The sequence below is a fragment of the Bombyx mori genome, chromosome 1 (genome assembly GCF_030269925.1).
Source record: "Bombyx mori chromosome 1, ASM3026992v2".
In the NCBI taxonomy this organism is placed as follows: Eukaryota; Metazoa; Arthropoda; class Insecta; order Lepidoptera; family Bombycidae; genus Bombyx; species Bombyx mori.
The window spans coordinates 4,729,130-4,752,684 of record NC_085107.1 but is presented as its reverse complement, the minus strand read 5'-3'; the positions used below and the strand labels follow the sequence as shown (position 1 = coordinate 4,752,684).

At 34.3% G+C, this 23,555-nt stretch overlaps 1 protein-coding gene across 4 annotated transcripts in view; it reads left to right on the top strand.

The window, feature by feature from the left end:
• The window catches only part of LOC101738820 (calcium-binding mitochondrial carrier protein SCaMC-2), a 57,818-nt gene that overhangs the window by 28,110 nt on the left and 6,153 nt on the right, over positions 1-23,555 (top strand). Inside the window, exons 1-2 of one of the 4 annotated variants that reach the window (XM_004932788.5) lie at positions 21,293-21,539; positions 22,732-22,830. The exons of 1 other annotated variant lie outside the window; for it this stretch is intronic. In XM_004932788.5, the coding sequence (XP_004932845.1) occupies positions 21,390-21,539; positions 22,732-22,830 (249 nt within the window). In that variant the 5' untranslated portion in view covers positions 21,293-21,389. Of the gene's footprint in view, positions 1-9,665; positions 10,074-21,292; positions 21,540-22,731; positions 22,831-23,555 lie in introns of those variants that run through there. 2 more of the 4 variants (XM_012695995.4, XM_062668239.1) reach the window with 2 other exon arrangements.

Below are 23,555 nucleotides of genomic sequence, written 5' to 3'. Positions count from 1 at the left end.
CTTTTGATATTTAATTATTTCAACTTGAAGCGGATTTCCGATCAATTGCAAAAAGTTTATTGAGTAAGGCCTCTATTCAATTTAGATTCTTTTATTTTTCGTTTAATAGAATATCGCGGTTTAGTGAGGAATAAATAAAATAACCACCATAAAGTGTGAAAAACGTTTCCTTGTATGTGTTTTGTTCTGATTTTCTTCAAATTATAGTTTATATGCGTTGTTATTCCTAGATCGTTAGTCATTTGTGAACATGTGCTAATTACGTATTATATTTTAAAAAAAAATTACCAGTCTCCAGTATTCGAACACCAGGTGTCTTATCCTTTAGGCTACGACAACTTATAATATTATAATATTCTTTCATTTTGTAATAATAAATATGTGGCTTTAAATGTAAAAATTTAGTTGGTGGTGGTAGGACCTCTTGTCAGTCTGCGCGGGTAGGTACCACCACGCTGCCTATTTCTGCCGTGAAGCAATAATGCGTTTCGGTTTGAAGGGTGGGGCAGCCGTTGTAACTATACTTGAGACCTAAGAACTTATATCTCAAGGTGGGTGGCGCATTTACGTTGTAGATGTCTATGGGCTCCAGTGACCACTTAACACCAGGTGGGCTGTGAGCTCGTCCACCCATCCAAGCAATAAAAAAAATAATTATATTCAAACTGAAATATAAATGGTTCTTTAAATTACATACATCACATTTAGTTAGATTGTTATATCATTTACTGATTTTAAGTGAACTTATGAACATAAAATATAATCGAGTCTGTCCCGTGTAACTGTTGTGTTGGCGTGCCACCTGCTGATGCAACGCTGGTCCGGGAATCGAAACACGGACCGCAGCAACCGCGACGTCAGTCATCAGATAGCCATTACTATCGGACGATCGAATGTTTTCCAGAAACTTCGCACAATAGTTTTAGACGAGAAGCCTACAATTTGACTTAATGAGCTTTTTCAATTCAGTAATAGCGTATTTGGTAGTAAATGTATAATAATGTAAGGTTTTCATGGTTGTTTATAGGTTTTTTTTATACAGCGAACCGCTTTTTTTTATCAATGTGTGCAGTCAATACCTGTAATTGTGTTAGCATTTAATGTGAGATCAATGTATATGTAACCTGTAATGTTCTATGCTGATGTATATCATGTTGGTACCCAATAAATAAAATAAAATTCAAATAAATACACGAACATCATTGAATATTTTGTTACACTCTACATTGTTCCATACAAAAATAATCATTTTATTCATACTTTGAACATAGTAAGAAAATTAAATTCATATTAAATTTGAATGCTATTTTCAGATTACACTATAAAATTATGATTCAAGCTTAGTATCAAAATAAACTTTACAAATTAACGTTAGGTAACGAAAAATAAATATGTGCATAAAAATCATTTGACAACTAATTTGAAACACTTTATAACTCATCCAACATTAAAATTTTCTATAAACATTTTTATTCATTTAACTTTAATAATGATACATTGCGGGCTTGAGGCATCCTCTATCAATCGACCAAGGGTGGTGTAGAGAGGTATTTTGTAGGTGCATTGCGTTATTGACAAAAATTATCGTATGTGTATTGTTATATATTATTGTTATACAGAAGATACAGCGCCGTATATACCTACATACCAATTTTATACTAAACTTTCAAAAAATTATCTACTATCGGTTATAACCAAAGTCATACATGACAACGAAGTATGAAAAATAGCTCTTAAAATAGTTATCGAACATCGACATCGACATAGTTACATTTCAATTTAAAATAACGTCAAAGAAAAAATGAACTTTCACCTTTACCTTTATAACTTCAAACGGGTCGAAGTCTGTAACACGTATGAGTTCATACTTCATTAGTTTCATATGCATAATAATGTATTTATATCACATGCGTCAGACTTTACTTCTAAGGAAAAGGGATATACGACAGGTTTTATAACAAATCTATCTATCTATATATATATAAAAATGTATTGCTGGTCGTTAGTCTCGCTAAAACTCGAGAACGGCTGAACCGATTTGGCTAATTTTGGTCTTGTATTACTTGGGAAGTCCAGAGAAGGCTTAAAAGGTAGATAAATATGAAAATGCTCGGAATTTAATAAAAATAACAAATTTTTAAATTTAATTTTCCTTTGATGTGTCTCCCATCGGGCGGACTCCTTTTGTTTGTTTTAAGTTTATTTTATACAAAAGTTTAGGTCTTTTATTTATCGATTGAGGCACTACGAAGTCTGCCGGGATAGCTAGTAAGATAATAAAAATATATGAAAACAACATGAAAACTAAATATGTGGATTTTACTATCGCGCTAAAATACACTGAACAGTAGCCTCGTAGGTAGTGGCCTGGGCTATACCCTTGACATTACTAATGACCAGTAATAAGCGATTTCCTATACGCGAGATCCTTAACATTCGTATTGTCAAGAAAATGTCTCCCTAGCTCAATGAGATAAGATAACCGATTATAACCGAAGATAATGATTAAAGCTAAACGGTAGGCAGCGGCTTGGCTCTGCCCCTGGCATTGCTGAAGTCAATGGGCGACGGTAACCACTCACCATCAGGTGGGCCGTATGCTCGTCTGCCTAAAAGGGCAATAAAAATAAATAAATAAATAATATGCCTTCGATATCAAGATAAACTCATCTTGTTGGAAAAGGAAAAATCAAAAGAATAGTCATAATATTAAATATTACCGACATATCATAGGAATGTAGTTAATGGTATAAAGAATTAATAGTGGCAGATTTGATACAACTGATTCTAGTCTGACATACTTTTATACATATATAGATTTGAAAAGGAAATATAATGCTATTACCGTATTAAAACTAAAAGATAAAAAATACACTAAACAAATGGATTGATCAACATAGAGCAAATAAATAGAACATCACTAACAAAGTACTTAAAAATATTTCAAGGAAGAAGAAAACTTTAAATTATTTACCTTTTTTTACTTTCGTAACTACAAAGTTTTAATATCATTAAACAAGGCTCGATTGACTCAATTTTACATACATATATCTATCTAAATTAACTCCATTGACACTATTGACTCACTTTTACATCGTAATTTTAGATAATAAAAAACAACGAATTTCGTTTTAGGAACTATCGTTATGTACCCTTTTCGTCTTGAAGACCAAGTTTTTTTTACATCATACTCACCTGGCAACCCGTTATCGTGCTATTTGAAATAAATATTTAAATAGAATTGACTCGAGCCTTGATAAAAAAAAACCTGCACACATATACATCACTTTATAATATAGTACGTTAAAACTTAAATCCTATTTAATTGAAATCGAAGCCAATTTGATAAGTAGCATCAAACGCTAACTCTATGAGCTGCTTTTTTTTTAATTAACCATAATTGCCGTGATTCGCAACAGAATATCTCGAATCATTAACAATTCGTTAAACAGTTTCGATACATTTACCAATCGAAAAGAATCGATATTAGAATTAATTGTCAAACTTATAATTAGATTGTAGGTGGTGATTGATACATCACTTTATAATATTGTACGCTAAAACATAGATCCTATATAATTAAAAACGAAGTCAATTTGACAAGTAGCATCAAACGCTAACTCTATCAGTTGCTTTTTTTTTTAATTAACCATCATTGCCGTGATTCGCAACAGAATATCTCGAATCATTAACAATTCGTTAAACAGTTTCGATACATTTACCAATCGAAAAGAATCGATATTAGAATTAATTGTCAAACTTATAATTAGATTGTAGGTGGTGATTGATACATCACTTTATAATATTGTACGCTAAAACATAGATCCTATATAATTAAAAACGAAGTCAATTTGACAAGTAGCATCAAACGCTAACTCTATCAGTTGCTTTTTTTTTTAATTAACCATCATTGCCGTGATTCGCAACAGAATATCTCGAATCGTTAACAATTCGTTAAACAGTTTCGATACATTTACCAATCGAAAAGAATCGATATTAGAATTAATTGTTAAACCTATAATTAGATTGTAGGTGGTGAGTGAGGCCGTTGTTCCCAGTTCCGCAGTGTTCGTAGGCGACTAAAGCCGTGCGGATATGCCTGAACTGATACTGTTGCGGTCGCCAACGTCACACGACCTTCGGCACACGACCTAGTTTGCTGTTCAAACGTTCTCTGATGCCGGCACCGACAATCTCCTTGTACATACATACATTTGTTGCTTTCGTCACTATGCTATGTATGCAAACTTTTCCTGTTCGAATCGATCACAATAAATGTTAGGTATCGATATTTCGCATAGATATTTTTTTTCTTTTTTACGTAAGTGCACCATGTCATTTTCTTGCAAATATCGTTTGTTTTTTTTTTAGTAACATAGGTGTGTGCACGAGCTCACAGCCCATGTGGTGTTAAATAGTTACTGGAGCCCATACACATCTACAACGTAAATGCGCCACACACCTTGAGATATATGTTCTAAGGTCTCAGTATAGTCACAACGGCTGCCTCACCCTTCAAACCGAAACGCATTACTGCTTCTCGGCAGAAATAGGCGGGGCGGTGGTACCTACCCGTGCGGACTCACAAGAGGTCCTACCACCAGTAAAGGATGAAAATTGTAAATTGAAGTAAACGCAAGATTAAACCGTAACTTATTTTACTCGAAAGTGAACCCTGACAAGCATAGTTCATGAAAGCAATAAATGACAACGGATTTAATATTTAGATTCGACATTCACATTTTTTGTTTTATCATTAATTAAAATATCGACATTCCAAAATCCTAACCATAAGTTTTCGTTTTTTTTATTTTTCAATGCTACCACGAAAACACTTTCGCGCAACCCAAACACAAGTACACTCAGACTCCGAATGCAAAGGTCTTTAACGAGAATACTTCAACCGTGAATCGTGCCGTACTCCGTGCAGTGGTCAGGGTTATAAAACCAACGAGGCGATAATTAAAAGTTACCGGCGACCCATTGAATGTCGCGGCTACTCGACGTCATCAGTCCAGTTCAGTAACCGCTCTCACCTGACGCAATGATATGATAATTACTAGATGGTGACCGCTTGATTCGTATCTGCAATTTTATATCAGCTACTGTTTTTAGTAAATATTATGAGTTTATAAATCCAAGAAACTGCAGTATAACATCAGAATATTACATCATTAAAATAATAATGGATTTATATGAAAAGGTCGTAATCTGTTATGTTTATTTTTATATTGCCCCCAAATTCACAATTGAATAATATGTTTTTGTGTTATTTGATTATATAAACAATTTTACTAATAAAATTCCATGACAATACATATATCCTGTAAACACGACAAGTCAAATTCTAACAACATTCAATCTATTTTGGTAATTTGAAAAATCATTTCAGAAGTTTTTAACTGTCAGCAAGGGTTCGACAACGATTCAAATATTATTGAACTTTATCTCGTTTTCTGCAAATTACAAAATTATCCTTCAGTTTCAGTTCAGCGGCTTCGATTAATTCGGTAAAATTTCGATCAATTAACTTTAATGATCACTCGCTGTGTTCGCAGTTTTGTTCGAGTGGACCTCTCGTGTGTAAAGCGGTGTTATATTTTTTTCACCTACTCAGTTATATTAAAAACTAGCCGCACTCGCCCGCTTAGCTGGGCATTTAAAATTAACACTATTATTTATTGTCATTATTATTAGGGAGTCCAACACTTATATAAATATTAGCCTATCCATTAAGTACATGTATTTTCTACATGGATACCAAGTTTCAAGTCAATCGGATGCATGGTTCAGTAGTTATAACGGAACATCCGTAAAAACCACTGTAGATTTAAATATATTAGTATAGATTTGAAAGAAAAAAAAACGAACACAGGGTCTACCAATCAAAAACTGCCTGAAATTTCACAAACTACACTTAAATTGCCATCCGTTTCTGAACTAGGCTCAGTACTTCCAGTCTCTGGCTCATCAAAAATTAACAAAAGAGAGCTGCTTATAAATAAATAATGAATATACCGAACGTTTCTAAAAACACTCTTTCATTAGGAGCGCTCGTTTATAAATTCGAATTATTTAATATAGCTCATAAACGTAAAAAGAAAACAGTAATTTCTTTACATGCATCAGGTACTAAATAAAAAAATATATTTTATTATATGCATAATTTTGCTTGTGAAATCAGTCGAAATTCTACAACAATTCCATTAGGATTTCGAATACTTTTTATCTTAAAACCTATAGAATAAGGTTCATAATTGTATTTACAAAATAAACGAATTCCGTCCTTGCGTCGTCCGTCCTTGCGCTGCTGACACGTGTATATACTGATAGTGGATTCAATATGCAATGTGCAACACTGAAGTAATGCTTCGTTAATTAATAATCTATACTTCTATACTAATATTATAAAGAGGAAAGATTTGTTTGTTTGTTTGTTTCGAATAGGCTCCGAAACTACTGGACCGATTTGAAAAATTCTTTTTCCATTAGAAGCCGACATTGTCCCTGATGAACATAGGCTACTTTTTTTATTATTATATTTTTTTGGTTTCATGTGTGTTTTAATGTTTCCGAAGCGAAGCGAGGGCGGGTCGCTAGTAATAACATAAATACTCGGTGATTTAATGAACGTATTATGCTGTTGTTCAATAAACATCGCATAGAAAAAGTGTTTTGGAAAAAGCGAACTAGGTCTTTCTTAATGTTTTACAGACAATTAAATTTCTATTCATATAAAAGTCGATGTCTGCATGTATGTACACATATATGATGATTTCGATGAAATTTGAAGGACTTTTTCAAGTGACCCAGCGATGTGAAATTTGGTAGCAAAGGGACGAAATTCGGAATACGGCCCACCTGATGGTAAGTGGTTACCGTCGCTCATGGACGCCAGCAATTCTAGGAGCAGAGCCAAGCCGCTGCCTACCAAACACTATATAAACGGTTTTCGTTGTCAAAGAAAACTCGTCGATTGTAAAAATAGAATAATAATATGTATTGAAATAGCACTCTTCAAGTTATTTTTGACGGCAATGAATTGCTTGAAAATTCGGCTGAAACCGTATCTTTGCGATGTAACATAGCAATAATACAATGCCCAACGTAACGTCAAAACAATAGCAAATCTTTGAATCTTATTGTAATTCACCTAGACGTCATTAGAGTAAAATAAAATTGAATGCTGCACTGAAAATACCTCCAGTATCTATTTGTTTGTCTATTAAAGATATTATTGTATTGCATGTTAAAACTCTTCGTGTTGCATATAAATATTTTTTTCTCTATTTAGGTTGGATATGATGCTATTTTGAGACACAGAAACGAAAAACTGCTTAAAAAGCATAATAATTAATAACAATATGCTGTGTGTATCCAATTGCGTACGCATATTTTTTTTTTGCCTAATCGTAATACAAATAATAAATGTATCAATGGCATGTATTTTTTTTAATGAGTCTTATTAACTTTACTCGAGCCTGCGTAACTATTAATTACTGCAGGGCTTTTCTTACTCAACTTTGTGCTAAATATGGTTTCAATTTAAGAAATTGGTAAAATTAATTTCGATGATTTTATCAATATTCACGGTGGTATTTACTACCGTAATTAAACCTAGCATCGTTCCAGTTAAACTAACTGGAAAATAACTCCGTAAATAAGAAGTTGTGAGGAATACGAGTTAAGGCGCCTAATCTCTAATTGTTATTTCGACAAAACAGGTAGCACAAGGATTTTTTTAAGTCTTAATATATTTGTAAAAACTATTAAAAGAGTGTTAAGCCTTCCAGACAAAATAGTCACGAATGATGTGTTTTAAAAAACCAATCAAACAAACAGGCGATGAGACCATAAATCTGTATTCAGACAAAAAGTTAAACTTTTGAACTAAAGTCGAAAGATCATCTTCGCACGGTCTTCAGCAATTAAACATTTAAAATAAATATTTAAAAAAAATCTAGCGTGTCAAATTTATCTATGGCAATTTTATCGACTATGACTTTCATTATTGACGTCACGTCAGTCTATTTCCTCGTTTAATTATAAAAGTAAGCCCTTGTCTCTCGAATCTCGATCATATTTCCCGACGTTTTCAATTTAAAACTTTGTATAGCGTAAACCCGGATAAGAGCATCTTCCATTGTAACGTTTAACCAGCCTTGTCTTGTGTTCCCGTTTCCAGCATTCTCTATTCCGTCGTTTCATACTTTCTTTTGAGTGGATGGATTTAGTAGCAACTGCTTCGAGTGTGTTGTCTCGTCAGAATCAATATCAAATAGCACCTGTACGTCTTTTCCACATACTGAAATCGTTTATTGCTTCACATTCACAACAATTATTTAAATATTTGATCACCTGTTTTATTTTCGAGTTACTAACTAGATCAGAAATTACAAATTTATATTATAGTCTGGTGTATTTCGGGTATTTTTTTGTTAACGTAAACATTTACAGGAAAACCATTCAAATGTGTAATTTACAAGGTAAAAATGTGTGTGGAATATTGGTTTTCCAAATATTGCTTTATGATATAATAATATGGATGCAAATTTAAACCACAAGGCAAAGTCACGCGAGTACTATAGTCGTAAATATCTGTAGACATTCGTCTGATCGATGACTGATAAAACGAATAAAATTTCTATTTTCATTCTTTCGTTTCCTACGTAATCTGTCAAGATTGAGTGAGGATAAGATTTTATATATCCGATTTCATAACACCCGAAGAATTTTATCAAAATTGTTACACAGGTACTTTCAATAAAACGACATTATCCGAAATTTTGCAAAGCGACAAAAGATTGTTATTCATTGCAACGAACAGCCCATCAAAACAATCGAACGGATTCTTTTCTTGAAGTAAATCCAAAAAGAGAACTTAAAAACGAATTGATTACGCGATCATGTAAATTTTTTGTCCTATCTAGTTTAGCTACGCCTGGACAGGTAGGTGAGCTCCTGGGCTCAACCTGAGAGAATTTGCTAATATTAGCCCCTAGCAAGCATTGAGAAGATCCGGCGAGAAAATCAGTAGGCGATATCAACTTAGTCTCAATTAAAATAACCACTATTAGAAGACTAACACTTTCACCGCTGACACGTGTTGCGAATAACATGTTGTGCTTTGCACGTGTTGCTATGTCGCCATCGGACATCGTTACGACCTCAAGTGCAGCGTACAATTATAATTAATATTTGTTGTAGGCATTAACGTATTTACTGCACGTTTTGTCTGTTAACGAATTCTGTGTATTTTGTCATTGAAATGGCCAACTTTAAAGTATTTACCTAATTAATTTAAAACTTTTACTATATTTAGTTTATGGTAACAAATGCACGATTAAACCGTAAAAGTTTAAACTAAGTCTATTATTCGCGAGAACGGAAGAAAATATTAATTCATTTAATTTTTGTAGCCTATAACTAAATCTAAATCTAATGTATTGTTAGCGCTTATTAAATTTCACTGTAAAAATTTCTATTGATGAAGACTGTACCGAGAATTACATAGTTCATACGGTCGAGCCCCCAAACTAGTCTTTCGCCTCAAACGTGCCTTCTTTATCAAATGCGCCCTTTGCCCTTCATCAATGTACGGATAATGGAAACATATCGTTGACTGATAACGCTACACCGCTCGACTGCGAAGCGGATCTTGCTTTGTACTTTGTAGAGAGGGGTTTCGCATTTAGTCTTGTTCGGCCACCTAGAACTGGTACCGCGCGGTTTTACGTCCCCAGTCATTATGACGAACCAAAAAACGTCCGGACGCGCTTACTGACTCAGCCAGTCAGTTGTCAGTTGTGTGATGTGTCAGTGTGATACAGTTCGCTGAGGAGGTCTGACGTGTGTCCGTTATCGCGTCTGTCTTACGCAAACTCGAATATCACTAGTATTCTGCGATCTGATATTTAGTTCCAAAGAAATAATTCTGTGATTTAATTTATTTTATTTACATAGCAATTTTTCATACATTAAATAAAATGTCTCTGGAATTGGAAGATTACACGGGAGCGACAGGCGACGTCTTTGAAGATTTTCTCATCATCTTTCGCAGATGTTTGGCAAAGGTAAATGGCAATCTAAATTTGGGTTAGCTAATAGCTAGTCTCTGTCTGGTTAACGAAGCCAACAGTCTACTACAGTTGACGTACATACGTTATTGATTTTATCGATACCTAGTGTGATTGCTTAATTTAAAAATGGATATGAACTCTTATTTAGACTTCTGGGATTACATGTTAAAGGTACATAAAACTTACAATAACCTTTGCGTAATAATTTAATTAATTGGAACGTTTTCAAAAACTACAAAGATTAAAATCTATTTTGATCGGGACACGTGAAATTTCGTAAAGCCGCCAAACTCTCCTACGACATTGAAATACACGTCATCAGCCTTTTACGTTTGTTGCCTGATACAAAAAATCCCACGTGTTTGATTTTTCCATAATTGAGAGTGACAGTTTAAGCGGTGCCGAACTATGTTAAACGAATGCCGATAGTAACGTTATCGTGGAACGTATTTATGTTAATTTTGTAATAATGACCTTGCGTGGCTGTTACCTAGGCGACCGCAGTGGGTATGCTTGTTAGCTCTGCGAAATTCGGAACACTTGTGAACACTTCCTATATTAAATTTCTCAAGTGAAATTCGTCGATCAGAAATTTATCATACACATTCCACCATATACATATACACACACAAAAAGCTGAGCGTCTATCCGGCAGCATTGCGAATAACTTTCTTAGTTTAATTAGAACTTTCACTTTTACGTTTTGCTCGAATATCGAACTCTGTCTAAAATTCACAGTAAACGAAAATTTCGAAAGTGTGCCATCACAGTCTTTTAAATATAAATCAGCTTACTTCAATGCTGGAAACAGTTAAATATCGATAACGAATATATTTATACATTATTAAATGTAATATTGTATTATTTAGAAAAATACTAATACATGAGAGTTTTTGGTCAGTGTCAGATAAATTCAGTGAGTTAAACACCACGCACAACTGCACACAGCTAGTTTCAATGTCATAACCGTAATATTGTAATGAATTATTAGAACTGAAACGGCACGAACAAAGCGAATTTCTGCGATTCTCCAACACAGAACGTTTTAATTGTTAAAAAAGCTATTTCAAAAGGTACCACGTTCTCTTAATACCTTAAGACTTCAGGTAATAATAAAATGAAATTAAACTTCATACAAATGGCAAGAAAATATTTTCGTTTCTATTAATTATTTAAAATTGCAAGCATTTAGAAATTAGTCTGAATTAATTTAAAGATACAAATACTCCATTATGTCAAATATTGTTCAGTTAATTGCTTGGAAACTATTGATTTTAGAAAAATAAAAATGTACGAAGTGCTTGTATGAGTAGATCCAAAAAAAAGCAAGCACATTCATTCATGAAAGGAATGACTCCTTTCATAAAATGAACTCATTAGTTGAGTTCGGAAACATGAAACTGTCTGGAAATTTGAAAGGTTTTTTTAAACGATGAGACGACTTGTTTTAATTGAAGCAATTAAGTATGTATACTTAGTCTGGCCATAAATACTGTTACAATTAAAAATAAACAAAATATTACATTTGAATTTGGAATCTATCATTTTTATATGATTGCTCATTGAGTTTTCTCATTTTGGCGCCAATACATTGTACAATATTTTGCGATATTAAAATGGAGTGGGGTGATAAAGAGAACCGAATCACTGTGATTGCATTACACAAAGTAGGTATGGAGCCAAATGCAATTTTTTAAACTCTCCATACGCTTGGTATTAGTAAAATGTTTGTGTACCGGGCTATTAATAGGTGCAATGAGACCTCCTCTGTTTGTGACAGAAAAAGATCTGGCCGTCCACGTAGTGTTCGTACGAAAAAGGCGGTGAAAGCAGTAAGGGAAAGAATTCGAAGAAATCCTGTCCGAAAGCAAAAGATTTTATCTCGGGAGATGAAGATAGCACCTACAACCATGTCGCGTATTTTAAAAGATGACTTTGGACTTGCAGCCTATAAGACACGTACTGGTCATTTCTTAACTGATAATTTAAAAGAGAATAGGGTGGTAAAATCGAAACAACTACTGAAGCGGTACGCAAAGGGAGGTCATAGAAATTTTTTGTTTATGGATGAGATTTTTTTTACAATTGAGCAACATTTTAACAAACAAAATGACCGTATTTATGCTCAAATCTCTAAGGAAGCTTCCCAATTAGTCGACAGAGTGCAACGTGGGCACTATCCGACTTCAGTGATGGTTTGGTGGGGTATTAGCTATGAAGGAGTGACTGAGCCATACTTTTGTAAAAAAGGTATCAAAAGATCGGCACAAGTGTATCAAGATACCATTCTTGAGAAGGTAGTGAAGCCCCTTAACAACATCATGTTCCATAATCAAGAATGGTCCTTCCAGCAAAACTCGGCGCCAGGTCATAAAGCTCGGTCTACGCAGTCTTAGTTGGAAACGAACGTTTCGGACTTCATTCAGAGCTAAAGACTGGCCGTCGTCTAGTCCCGATCTTAATACGCTGGATTATGATTTATGGTCAGTTTTAGAGAGTACGGCTTGCTCTAAACGCCATGATAATTTGGAGTCCCTAAAACAATCCGTACGATTGGCATTAAATTTTTTTCGGAAAGAGTGCGTGCTTCTATTGATAACTGGCCTCAACGTTTAAAGGACTGTATTGGAGCCAATGGAGACCACTTCGAATAAGCTTTTTATACTTTAAATTGTTTTATATTTATGTATTAAACTAACACACTGTAAAAGTAATAAATGTTATTTGCAATAGTTTTTCCTTTGTCTCAGTATTTATGGCAAGACTAGGTAGTAATAACAAATATTGTTAATAAGAAACAATAAAAAAAAGATCAGATTGAATATTAAATTTAAGCTATATTCTACATCAGCGAAAATTAAATATTTAATTTCCAAATAACGCAACGAAATGTAGTCCAATGCTTATAGTTGACTTTGCACTTGGTGACAATGGCAGTCTTTTTGACGAAGAAAATTTTGCATCAATCGACATCTTTCAATGAATCTATAAATTCCAAATACACGTATGTTGGGTGTGCCGGCTAAAATGTTTTTGCAAAACGTATAATTTGCAAGATTTGACAAACATAAAGTTCTTTTTTTGCACTTTCATATGCTAAAATTTAAATATAAATTTAACATCCATACAAATATTTATAAAAACTGCTGAAATAATAAAATTGATATTATTAAATGTAATAGAAGTAACATGCCGCCCTATGCGAATTTACAAAATCGCACGCACAATACGTCCACTGCTGTCGAAATATCGAGGCTAAGCAAACATTAGCAAGTGCATCACTGATATACATTTTAACATCTTATCAGAACAAGAAAGATAGGCAGTCTGATATCGTAATTTTATTGGCTTATTTTAAGTGTCTACAAAGATCAATTTGTTCATTTTGAACCTTTAGTAGGTATACTTTTATTTTATTTTATTTTTATTGCTTAGATAGGTGGACGAGCTCACAGCCCACCTGGTGTTAAGTGGTTACTGGAGCCCATAAACATCTACGACGTAAATGCGCCACCCACCTTGAGATATCAATTCTATGGTCTCAGTATAGTTACAACGGCTGCCCCGCCCTTCAAACCGAAACGCATTACTGCTTCACGGCAGAAATAGGCAGGGCGGTGGTACCTACCCGCGCGGATTCACCAGAGATCCTACCACCAGTAAATCATACTTGCAATTAAATGTGTAACAACGACACCTTTTACCGGATTTCATCTTTGCTCGATTAATATTCCAAACTTTCAAAATAGGCAGATATTACATGCGTACCAAAGTTGACAATTACTTTTAATCTTTAATCTTCCTCTTTTACAATAACCATTGCCCATTACCATGTTTCTACAACGTATAACGTCATTGCTATCAGCTGTGACGTATTCAGCACTACATATTCAGGTCGATAAACGTTGACGGCTTAAAACGCCACTTTATTATAACTCTTATCGTCCTAACTAACCAGTAATAATATTCGTTATCATCCCAAAAAGTATTTCATTTAATAAACTTATACTGCTCCCAAAATGTCTGATGACGTTAAATTTTTGTAATTGAATTTGGGTCTTGCAGTGAAACGTCATTTATTATAATGAATGATCATGAATGAAACATCATTTATTATAATGAATGATGTTATAAAAAAATTAATTAGAATTAACATAAAATGAGGAAATTTAAAAAAAAATATACGGCAATAAAGGGAAATTTGCGTGAATCATCATAAAATATAATATAATAGCGTCATAGATTAAAATTTGAATTAATTATAATTTACTGGGAAGGAATAAAGGTAACAAACAACAACACTTGTTATCGAAAAATGTTTCGTCAATATTCTGTGAAATGATAAAAAATCGTTGTAAAATAAATGCGAAACGAAATGTGTGTTACATACATTATAGAATGAAGTATGTAGTCTTTCAAATAAAATAAATAAACTTAAATACATATTATGTTGATTATATGAATTTCTAATTTATTATTGCTGTTATTTTGTCTCATTCTCTTTTTTTTCCTTCCTATGCTGATAGTTTTGTGTGGCTATATCAGCGTTACCCTGGCATGTAGGTGAGCTCTCGGGGCTCAAACCGGAGGTGTTGCTAACACTGGTCCCAGCAAGAGCAGTGCTTCGCAGAATCTACCACCGGATCGGAAACGCGACCCACTGAGAAGATCCGGCGAGAAACTCAGTGGGCTGATTCTGTTTAAGGGACGTAAAAAAAATTAAATAAATAAAAATAAAGACTTCAGTACAATACTTCATTCAAATCGTAGCCAACGCAGCAGACGTATGACGCGGCGTGCTCGCGTGTTGCGTCATCATCGTGACATTCCAACCTCTATATGTGTTACCGGTACAGAGCGTGCCGGAATATATCCTCGGCTAAAATTAACTATGTAAAATCTTTATTGTTTTTGATTAAATAAAACGTGACTTATGCAATTTTGTTGGAAAATTTGTGACAAGAACGACGTTTTATAGGACTTGACTGAAAGTTTTAAGTAATGCTCGTAGAATAAATATAAAAGTTTCTCAATTCAAATATTTAGTACTTAGAAAAATCGATTTCAAGATAATTTCTATGGTTTTGAAATGAAAGAATGCTTGTATACTCGTGTTCTTTCTTTTGTTGCGTCAAGTAGTGATTTTAAAACAGCTATGAAAATAATAATAACATATATTTTTAATGTTGTAATGACTATCTCAAGGCTACCGTCGCGAATTTGCATTCAAGATTTTTAATAAATTCTTTAATGTTGTGAATCGAAGAGTATTTTCCTATATTCTTTGCAACACTTAAAATGTTTTAGAAAATAGGTACATGTTGTTTTGTAAATTTTAATGCTACAAGTCACAAGACGACAAGTGAGGAAAAATAAAACAACTATATAGATATGTAATTAAGATTTCAGACGAAAAGATAAAAACACACGTCGGAAAAATACGTTAAAACGCGAAAACCACGACGCAATTAGCATCGTGATAAGCGAAATAAAAAAAGAGAGACGATTTTATTCATAAATTGAATTTGTTAAAAACTTAACCTACATTAAATACGTTCTTAACAAAAATGATAATATTATTATAATAACTTATGGTCCAATATTCAATAACATAAAGGAATCGGCAACAGTGAGCTGCGGCTGGGTTGTGCCCCTGAGGTCAATGGGGTATTATTGGGATCCATGAGTGGTAACAACTTACCAGGTGGGCAGTTGACATTGCTGCCCATTATGGAATCATTATGGAAGACCGGGCTCAGTGGTGTAGATTGGGAGAGGCCTATATCCAGCAGTGGACGACTGTGGGCTGTTGATGATGATGATGATGATGGAATCAAGAATCTAATCAATATCAATACTGAGACCTTAGAACTTATATCTCAAAGTGGGTGGCGCATTTACATTGTAGATGTCTATGGGCTCCAGTAACCAGTTAACACGCCAGGTGGGCTGTGAGCTCGTCCACCCATCTAAGCAATAAATAAAAACTAGAAAGTAAACTTATAAGTTTCCAAACTAAATGGAAATCGAAAAAACTCAGAACGATTATTACCATCTGCTTGAATTAAATTATACATTATGAAACTTTAAACATTGTTTAATAAGTGTATTATATAATAATTAACGCGTAATAATGATATAATTATTACGGCAGTAGTATTTGTAGTAAGTACATGTTCACATAATCCCAAAATAAAAGCTTAAGTTTTATTTTCAGACGTTGTTTTAAATTTTCACAAACAAACTTCGTAACGGACAAGTTCACGGATGTTTAATTTATAAACATATTGTTTTAGATTCGCATTTTTTTCTCGGCTCAACATTAAAAACGATTACATTGATGAAGCGTTGAGCTCACGTGGTATTACTATTAATAGCATCGTTCTGAAGCAGAATGTTCGTGAAATACGAAATTTTCTCTATACTCAATGTTAAACTGGTGAAACACGAACAGGCTTAGGTATAATAATATGCGATTCAATGAAATACTGATAGAAAGTAGATAAATTAAAAGTTTTATTTGACGTAGACGATATTAATTATTCCTCGTCCATACAAAGTCAGTTGATTTATAGGTAACGTTTGCATATTCATAAAAATATTACTGATATAACAGACAACCCTGCGATTTGTATGTTATCTATATATAAAAAAATGAATTGCTGTTCGTTAGTCTCGCTAAAACTCGAGAACGGCTGGACCGATTTGGCTAATTTTGGTCTTGAATTATTTGTGGAAGTCCAGAGAAGGTTTAAAAGGTAGATAGATAAATATGAAAATGCTCGGAATTAAATAAAAATAACAATTTTGTTTTTCCTTTGATGTGTCCCCCCGTCGTACGGATTCCTTTTGTTTGTTTTAAGTTTATTTTTTACAAAAGTTTAGGTCTTTTATTTATCTATTGAGGCACTACCAAGTCTGCCGGGTCAACTAGTCAAATATATTTTCGTATTTTGTATATTACCAAACAGTTTTCTGTTCGAGCGAATTCAATTCGGAGCTAAACACAATAATGTTATGTTTACCTCACACTCGCACTTTAACACTGTCGTTTTCAGTTCCCTAGTGATCGCGTGCTTCACCTTATTGCATTTTCTTATCTTACGGGTCCAGCCCTAAACTGTTGATTTCAATTATTGCTCAAGGAAAGGAATAGTGCCGTAAAATGCGAAATCAGTTTAATGTCTGGTATTTTTTTTTTATTATCTGAATTGTTTTTTTTTTATATTCCAGTATTTAATACCAATTCAATACTGGATTCATGTGAATAACGATATGAGAGAGAGAGGAGTGAGTGTTGAGATGACGGCTGATAGAAGAGAACGTGGAAGAGAAAAATTAGCGGTACCGACTCCACTTAGTGGGATAAGGTGAAAAAGAAGAAAAAGAATATTTAATACAAATTCAAAAACATATGTATTTAATATGTATAATGTGTTCCCTTATTTGATACCGGGTGATGATAAGAGCTAGAGAGAGCTAAGAGAAGATTAGCATCTTCTAGAAATGGCTAAACTGCCCATATTTTTCGTATTCATACAACAACATTTTTGAGACAATTAAAACCGTCAAAAAGGCTGTACACCGTGCCACAGCCTCATTCGGGTGTAAGATAGAAAGGTCCATTACACAAAAAAGTAAAAAAAAAACATATTTGTTTGTTCGGGCTTTTCATAATAAATGTAGTTCTTACTGAAATTGTTTTCGGTAGATTACAAATATTTTACTCGTATAACCTCGTCCTCTTGATAAACTGTTTACTGTTAATAAAAAGATTCATGCAAGTGTTAGCGACCGTTCATCGTTCGCCAGATCACGGTCAAAACGGCTCATAAATGTGTCACGATCTGTGTGTTCGAATATTCGAACGCTACGTAATAATTACGTAAACATGTGACTTCAGACTTTTGTTGCGAACGTAGAAACATGCGAGACTATTTACGTACGGGTACGGCTTTTTGTTTGCTGACTGACTGACGAATTTGTGATGTCACTTTAGTTTTAATATGTCTGCTTTATATTTGAGACAGTCAGCGCAAAAATGGCCTAAGCTTACCATAGTTACTGCTGTGAGCGGCATGAGTTTTTAGTGAGGTTCAACTCCCACATACGGGATCCGGTTATCTTCTCCTGTAAAAAAAAAAGCTTACCATAGTTAGTATGGAGGTTTCCATGGGCCCGCGGTCTGCTCCCAACACCTTGCAGATCGTCAAGTCCCACATATCCTGTGCGCCCCCTAGGCGCGGGGACCTCGCTGGAGGTTCGGCACCAGACCGAAAAAAAAGATTTAGTATGGAGGCAATTAAGTCTGAATTTTCATGAATTTTAATTTGAGTAGGCAAAAAAACAATACGCGCAAGAATAATGTTTATAAAGCTATCTGTTATCTATAGGTGAAACTATGGATAGGCCGGTTTTGCATCAAAATTTATTATATTTTAAATAAATTCCAATGTACGTCATATAAGCTGGAATATAAAAAAAATATGGGTTAGGCCACTTTTGCGCTGATCGCCTCATTTCTACAATTTTGTGGTAAATATAGTATTTAATTTATGGTTTATACATAGGCGGCACTGAAAATTTCGGGAATTAACGAAGTGACACAACATTACTATTTAAAAATGTATTTATTCCTTTTCGAAGTATTCTCCGCGAAATTTGACACATTTTTCCATACGATGGAACCAATCATTGAAGCAACCATTCCATTCGGAAGTTGAGGTCTCCAAAATGGCCGTTTTGTAGGCGTCCACAGCTTCTTCACGTGATGAAAATCTCTGTCCACGCAATTTATTCTTTATTTTAGGGAAAGTATAGAAATCATTAGGGCTTAGGTCGGGGCTGTACGGCAGATGGTCTAATAATTCTATGTTTTCTTGCTCTAAAAACTCTTTTGTTCTGTGCGCGGTGTGAGAACTCGCATTGTCGTGATGGAGGATGATGCGGCGGTTACAGTTCTCTTTACGGAGTTCAGAAACGACCTGTGGCAAACAAATGCTAGCATACCATTCTGCATTAACCGTTCTTTGTCCCTCAAGAGGAATAGTCGTAACATGGCCGGTTTTGGAGACAAACGTGGCCACCATTTTTTTTGCAACACTCCGTGAACGAACAATTTTTGTTGGCTTTAACTCATTTTCGAACACCCGAACTCGTGACTGGTTTTTTGTTTCGGGTTCGTACGCGTATATCCAGGATTCGTCAAATGATACAATGTTGTATACAGCATTTGAGGATCCTGCGTGGAATCTTTCGAGAGTTCTGACGCACCAAGTAACGCGAGCCGCTTTTTGCTCTTCACAGAGCGAATGCGGTATCCATCGGGAAAACAACTTTTTTACACCTAATTGTTCATGCAAGATTATTTGTATTTGACTCATGCCAATGTCTAAAGTTGCCTGAATTTCGCGGTATGTCACATGTCGATCTTCCTCAATCAGCTTACGCACAGCATCAACGTTTTCTTGGGTGACTGCAGTTTTTGGGCGATCTTGACGGGGATCATCACTGAGCTTGACACGTCCACGTTGAAACTCAGCAAACCAGCGATAAATTGTGGTTTTGGATGGGGCTTCATCACCAAATGCAGAAATCATCCGGTCAACACACTGTTTTTGTGTTAAACCATTTCGAAAGTCATAATAAATCATCGTTCTTGAATTTTCTCGAGTCAATTCCATTTTCTCAACGACTAAACAAGTTTGACAAAACCTCGTGACAAGACCAAGAATCTTTTTTTAAATAAATAAATGGTATTCGATTTTTAAAACCAAGGAGTTTTCAATTAAAAAGATTTTAATATGACAGGAACAGTGGAAATATTCCATTCCCGATACTTTTAGTGCAGCCCTCGTATTGACGATGCGCTCACGGCTCACTTTTTTAAAGTGGTTTCTGAAGTCAATAGATGTCAGAACGTAAATACTGCCACTCACTTTAAAACATGACAACGAAATCACAATTGTATTGTACAGCAACATTAGTACTGACAGTAACGTACGGTATTTGGCTCCGTAGTATTACCGTTGACTAATGGTCGTTAAAAAATCGACCACAATATACGGAATAGACATATTGTGGAATAATTATTTCATTTATGTCTGAAATAAAGGGAGAGGTGGCCTAAGTAAATTGGTTAGGTTAACCAATTTAATATCACCAAACTGCAGACTTAATTGAATTGTGAATTTCGCCACTGTGCACCGAAGTGATCTCTGTAGCACGGATGATATTAACCGCCTTAGAATAATACCTAACGTCTTCAAAATGATAGTGAAAATTCGACTCTATTATTGGGTGTTACGAGTAAAATTATAATTATTTATGATGAGATGGAGTTGGGTCTATTTGTATATTATTAATAAATTAATAGCAAAATACTAACACAAAAAAGGTTTCATAAAAATTCAACTATATTATGAAAAGTAAAGTTTTTGAACGTCACCATACACACACATACACATTGTCATCTCTTACCAATGATAATAAATAATGACTAGTTTTTAGTCATCAGACCTCTTTAAATTTTTATCAAACCCAAAACGCAAATTTCTAATTAGTTAGCGTATATGCATACGGTAGAGGAAAAATAAATAGTAGTCTCTTTTTTTATCAAAAACCTTGTCGCGATATCAGACTTTGGAATGTCAAATAGCTAAGGTCCGGTACCGTGGCCTTGACATGGTTGATGAGCGTGGAGGCGTGGTGAAAGAGCAATATATGCCAATTCATAATAAATTACCGCTTACAATTCCTGGCGTTTTAATGTCAGCAAAATTGTAAACATAATTTCATACATATTGATTATCACAGGATCTTTCACAAATGTTTGTATATTAAAAAGTAGACAGTGTTTGTCGCCAGACCTTGTTATCTATGTATATCTAAATAAATCCGTTAATACTACATGTAATTAAATATAATTTTCAATGGTAAGACAAAAAAAGACTGTTGTAAAGAGCGTAACTATGAGGTTTTTTTTACAAACTTTGGATGCAAATTAAGAGATTTCTGAAAATTAATAAAAATTATTAATTCAGATATAATACTTAAACAAAATTGTAACGTACGCATCTTGGAATACGGGGGGTCACTAAACATTAAACTAAAATGTAGATAAGTACGAATAAATGTAAATCAGCTATAATTCATACTATGAAACGAGGAGTTGAGGCACAAACTTATTGGTGTCTATGAATCACTTTGTAAGGTTAATAAATCTGTCACATTATGTCACGTGTAATGTAAAAACCACCAAAATTGATATGCGATTTTTCAGCCCTGTAAACTTAAAATTTTACATGTAAAATGTATAGAACCTCGGTATTTTTTGTAAAATTTTTCGTTTACATGGGTCTACTGAAAAATACGCTGTTTTGGAACGTTTATTTTCCTTTCGCCACCGCTATTATGGGCTGGTGGGACTACAAGATGCCAAGCAATTTTAAATACACCACGGTAATTTCATTTTGATTCATAGTGTACTTTTTGTCTTTTAGATTCTTATCAGTTACGATTAATAATAACAATTTCATAATGTTTAGATTTTTACTATGTATTGTATATTGAATAGAAATTACATTCAAAATGTAAAGCAGACGCGATGCATGACATTTTCGCAGATTGCCTTCCGCGTGATTATTCCGTTCAACCCATTTAAGTACAATCGCTAACGCTGACGTCATGAGTTGAATCATAGTTTATCGAGTTTGTTCCGGATAGCACCAAGTCTCGTGCAGAATATTTAAATTTTACCCAAATTATAATATATTAACATTAATAATTTTTTTTAAACTCCTTAGAAATGATTAAACGTCAATTCTACTTTTTGATTTCGAACATCCTTAAGTTCTATAGGTTCTTTATTTAACTATCAAACGCGCATTATTAATTATTGCTGCACTTTATGAGTTTGTTGACTTAAATGTCATTATTTCAACTAAATAACTATGATGTGGTTTATTCCTTGAAATCATAATTCGATCGATTTTAAAAGATATTTCTTAGTTATCTTAATAATTCGTCAAATTCTGCAGCGTGGAATGGAAAAATTGTCTCGTGGCATCGTCATCATATTATCATTAATCCATAGCTGTCCGCTGTAGTAACGCATGGCCCTCTCCTAATTTAAACCAGTGAGCCCGGTATTCGAGTCTCATCCGTTTCTTACCGGCTAACCTCAAATACTGGTCTCCGTCCTCGTCGAACTCTTCGATTACAACAAAAAGTTCGACGAGCGAACCTATTATAGTAAACATACCATGGAGATTCTCGCCGGATCTTCTCAGTGGTTCGCGATTCCGTTCCGGTGGTAGATTTAGTGAAGCACTGCTCTTGCTAGGGCGAAGCACTACTCTTGTTAGCAAATTTTCTCAAGTTGAGCCCGTGAGCTCACCTAACTGTTCGGATATAGCTGTAGTAGTTGGTACTATATATACGCTGGTAGCTGATACGAAGGAATAGGTATATAAATTTTAAGAGACTAATTTAGAATAGGCAATTGGGATATCCACGCCCTGTCCGCACTGGATCTGGGATGTAACGTATCTTTCTAATGAGATTTTCGTAAACTGAAAGTCAAGAATAACTTGTTTATAGAGTATATAGAATGAAGAGTAAACTTCTAATTTTAATATTATGATGTTAACAGGCGGACCAATTTAAATTCACAACTAAAATATGGATACAAAAAATGAATCGGAAGAAATTATACAAAGACGATCAGGACGAGGATGATTTAAACGACACAGTGTAGTACCAGTAACCATATATTCGTATATTTGAACTAGAAAACTTTTATTTTTTCTTTATAAAATCCGCTTCCACGACATATGCGTCTATAATTCGAAACAATAATATAAATATGTTCATAGTACACATCAGAACGTAATTTAAAAACGTCTTTGGCTATTTGCTACACACATACATAATTTCGTAAGTTAACATTACAATATAAATATTGCTTTAAATTTCGCGACCCACCTGGTATTAAATGTCTACGGAAGCTCATATACATCACAAAATATTTCGCTTGATAAAAGAGATCGTCGTAGTCTCAATAAGATTGTACAAAAGCTGTCGCATCCTTAAAACTGGAATGTACGATTACGCTTTCTTCTTTCTTCTTAAACCTATGCCCACTCAATGCTGAGTGAGGTCTCATCATATGCATTCGCATTCTTTTCGGTCTCTTGCCTTGCGCATCCAGTCCCTTACAGCTACTTTGACCAGGTTTTCTGCCCACGTTACGACGTCCAGTACGAGGTTTCCACTCCAGTACTTTTCTGCTTCACCGATTGTCCGCGCGACGGCATATTATTATGTCGCCGGCCCAATCCTAGTTTCTCCGAGAAATCACTTTGGCTATGTCAGTCAAACCAGTTCTTGTGTATATTTCGGTATTTTACACCGTGTCCGGTAGAGAAATGACCAACATAGCCCGTCGATGGCCCTTTGCGTGACTTGTATTTTGGT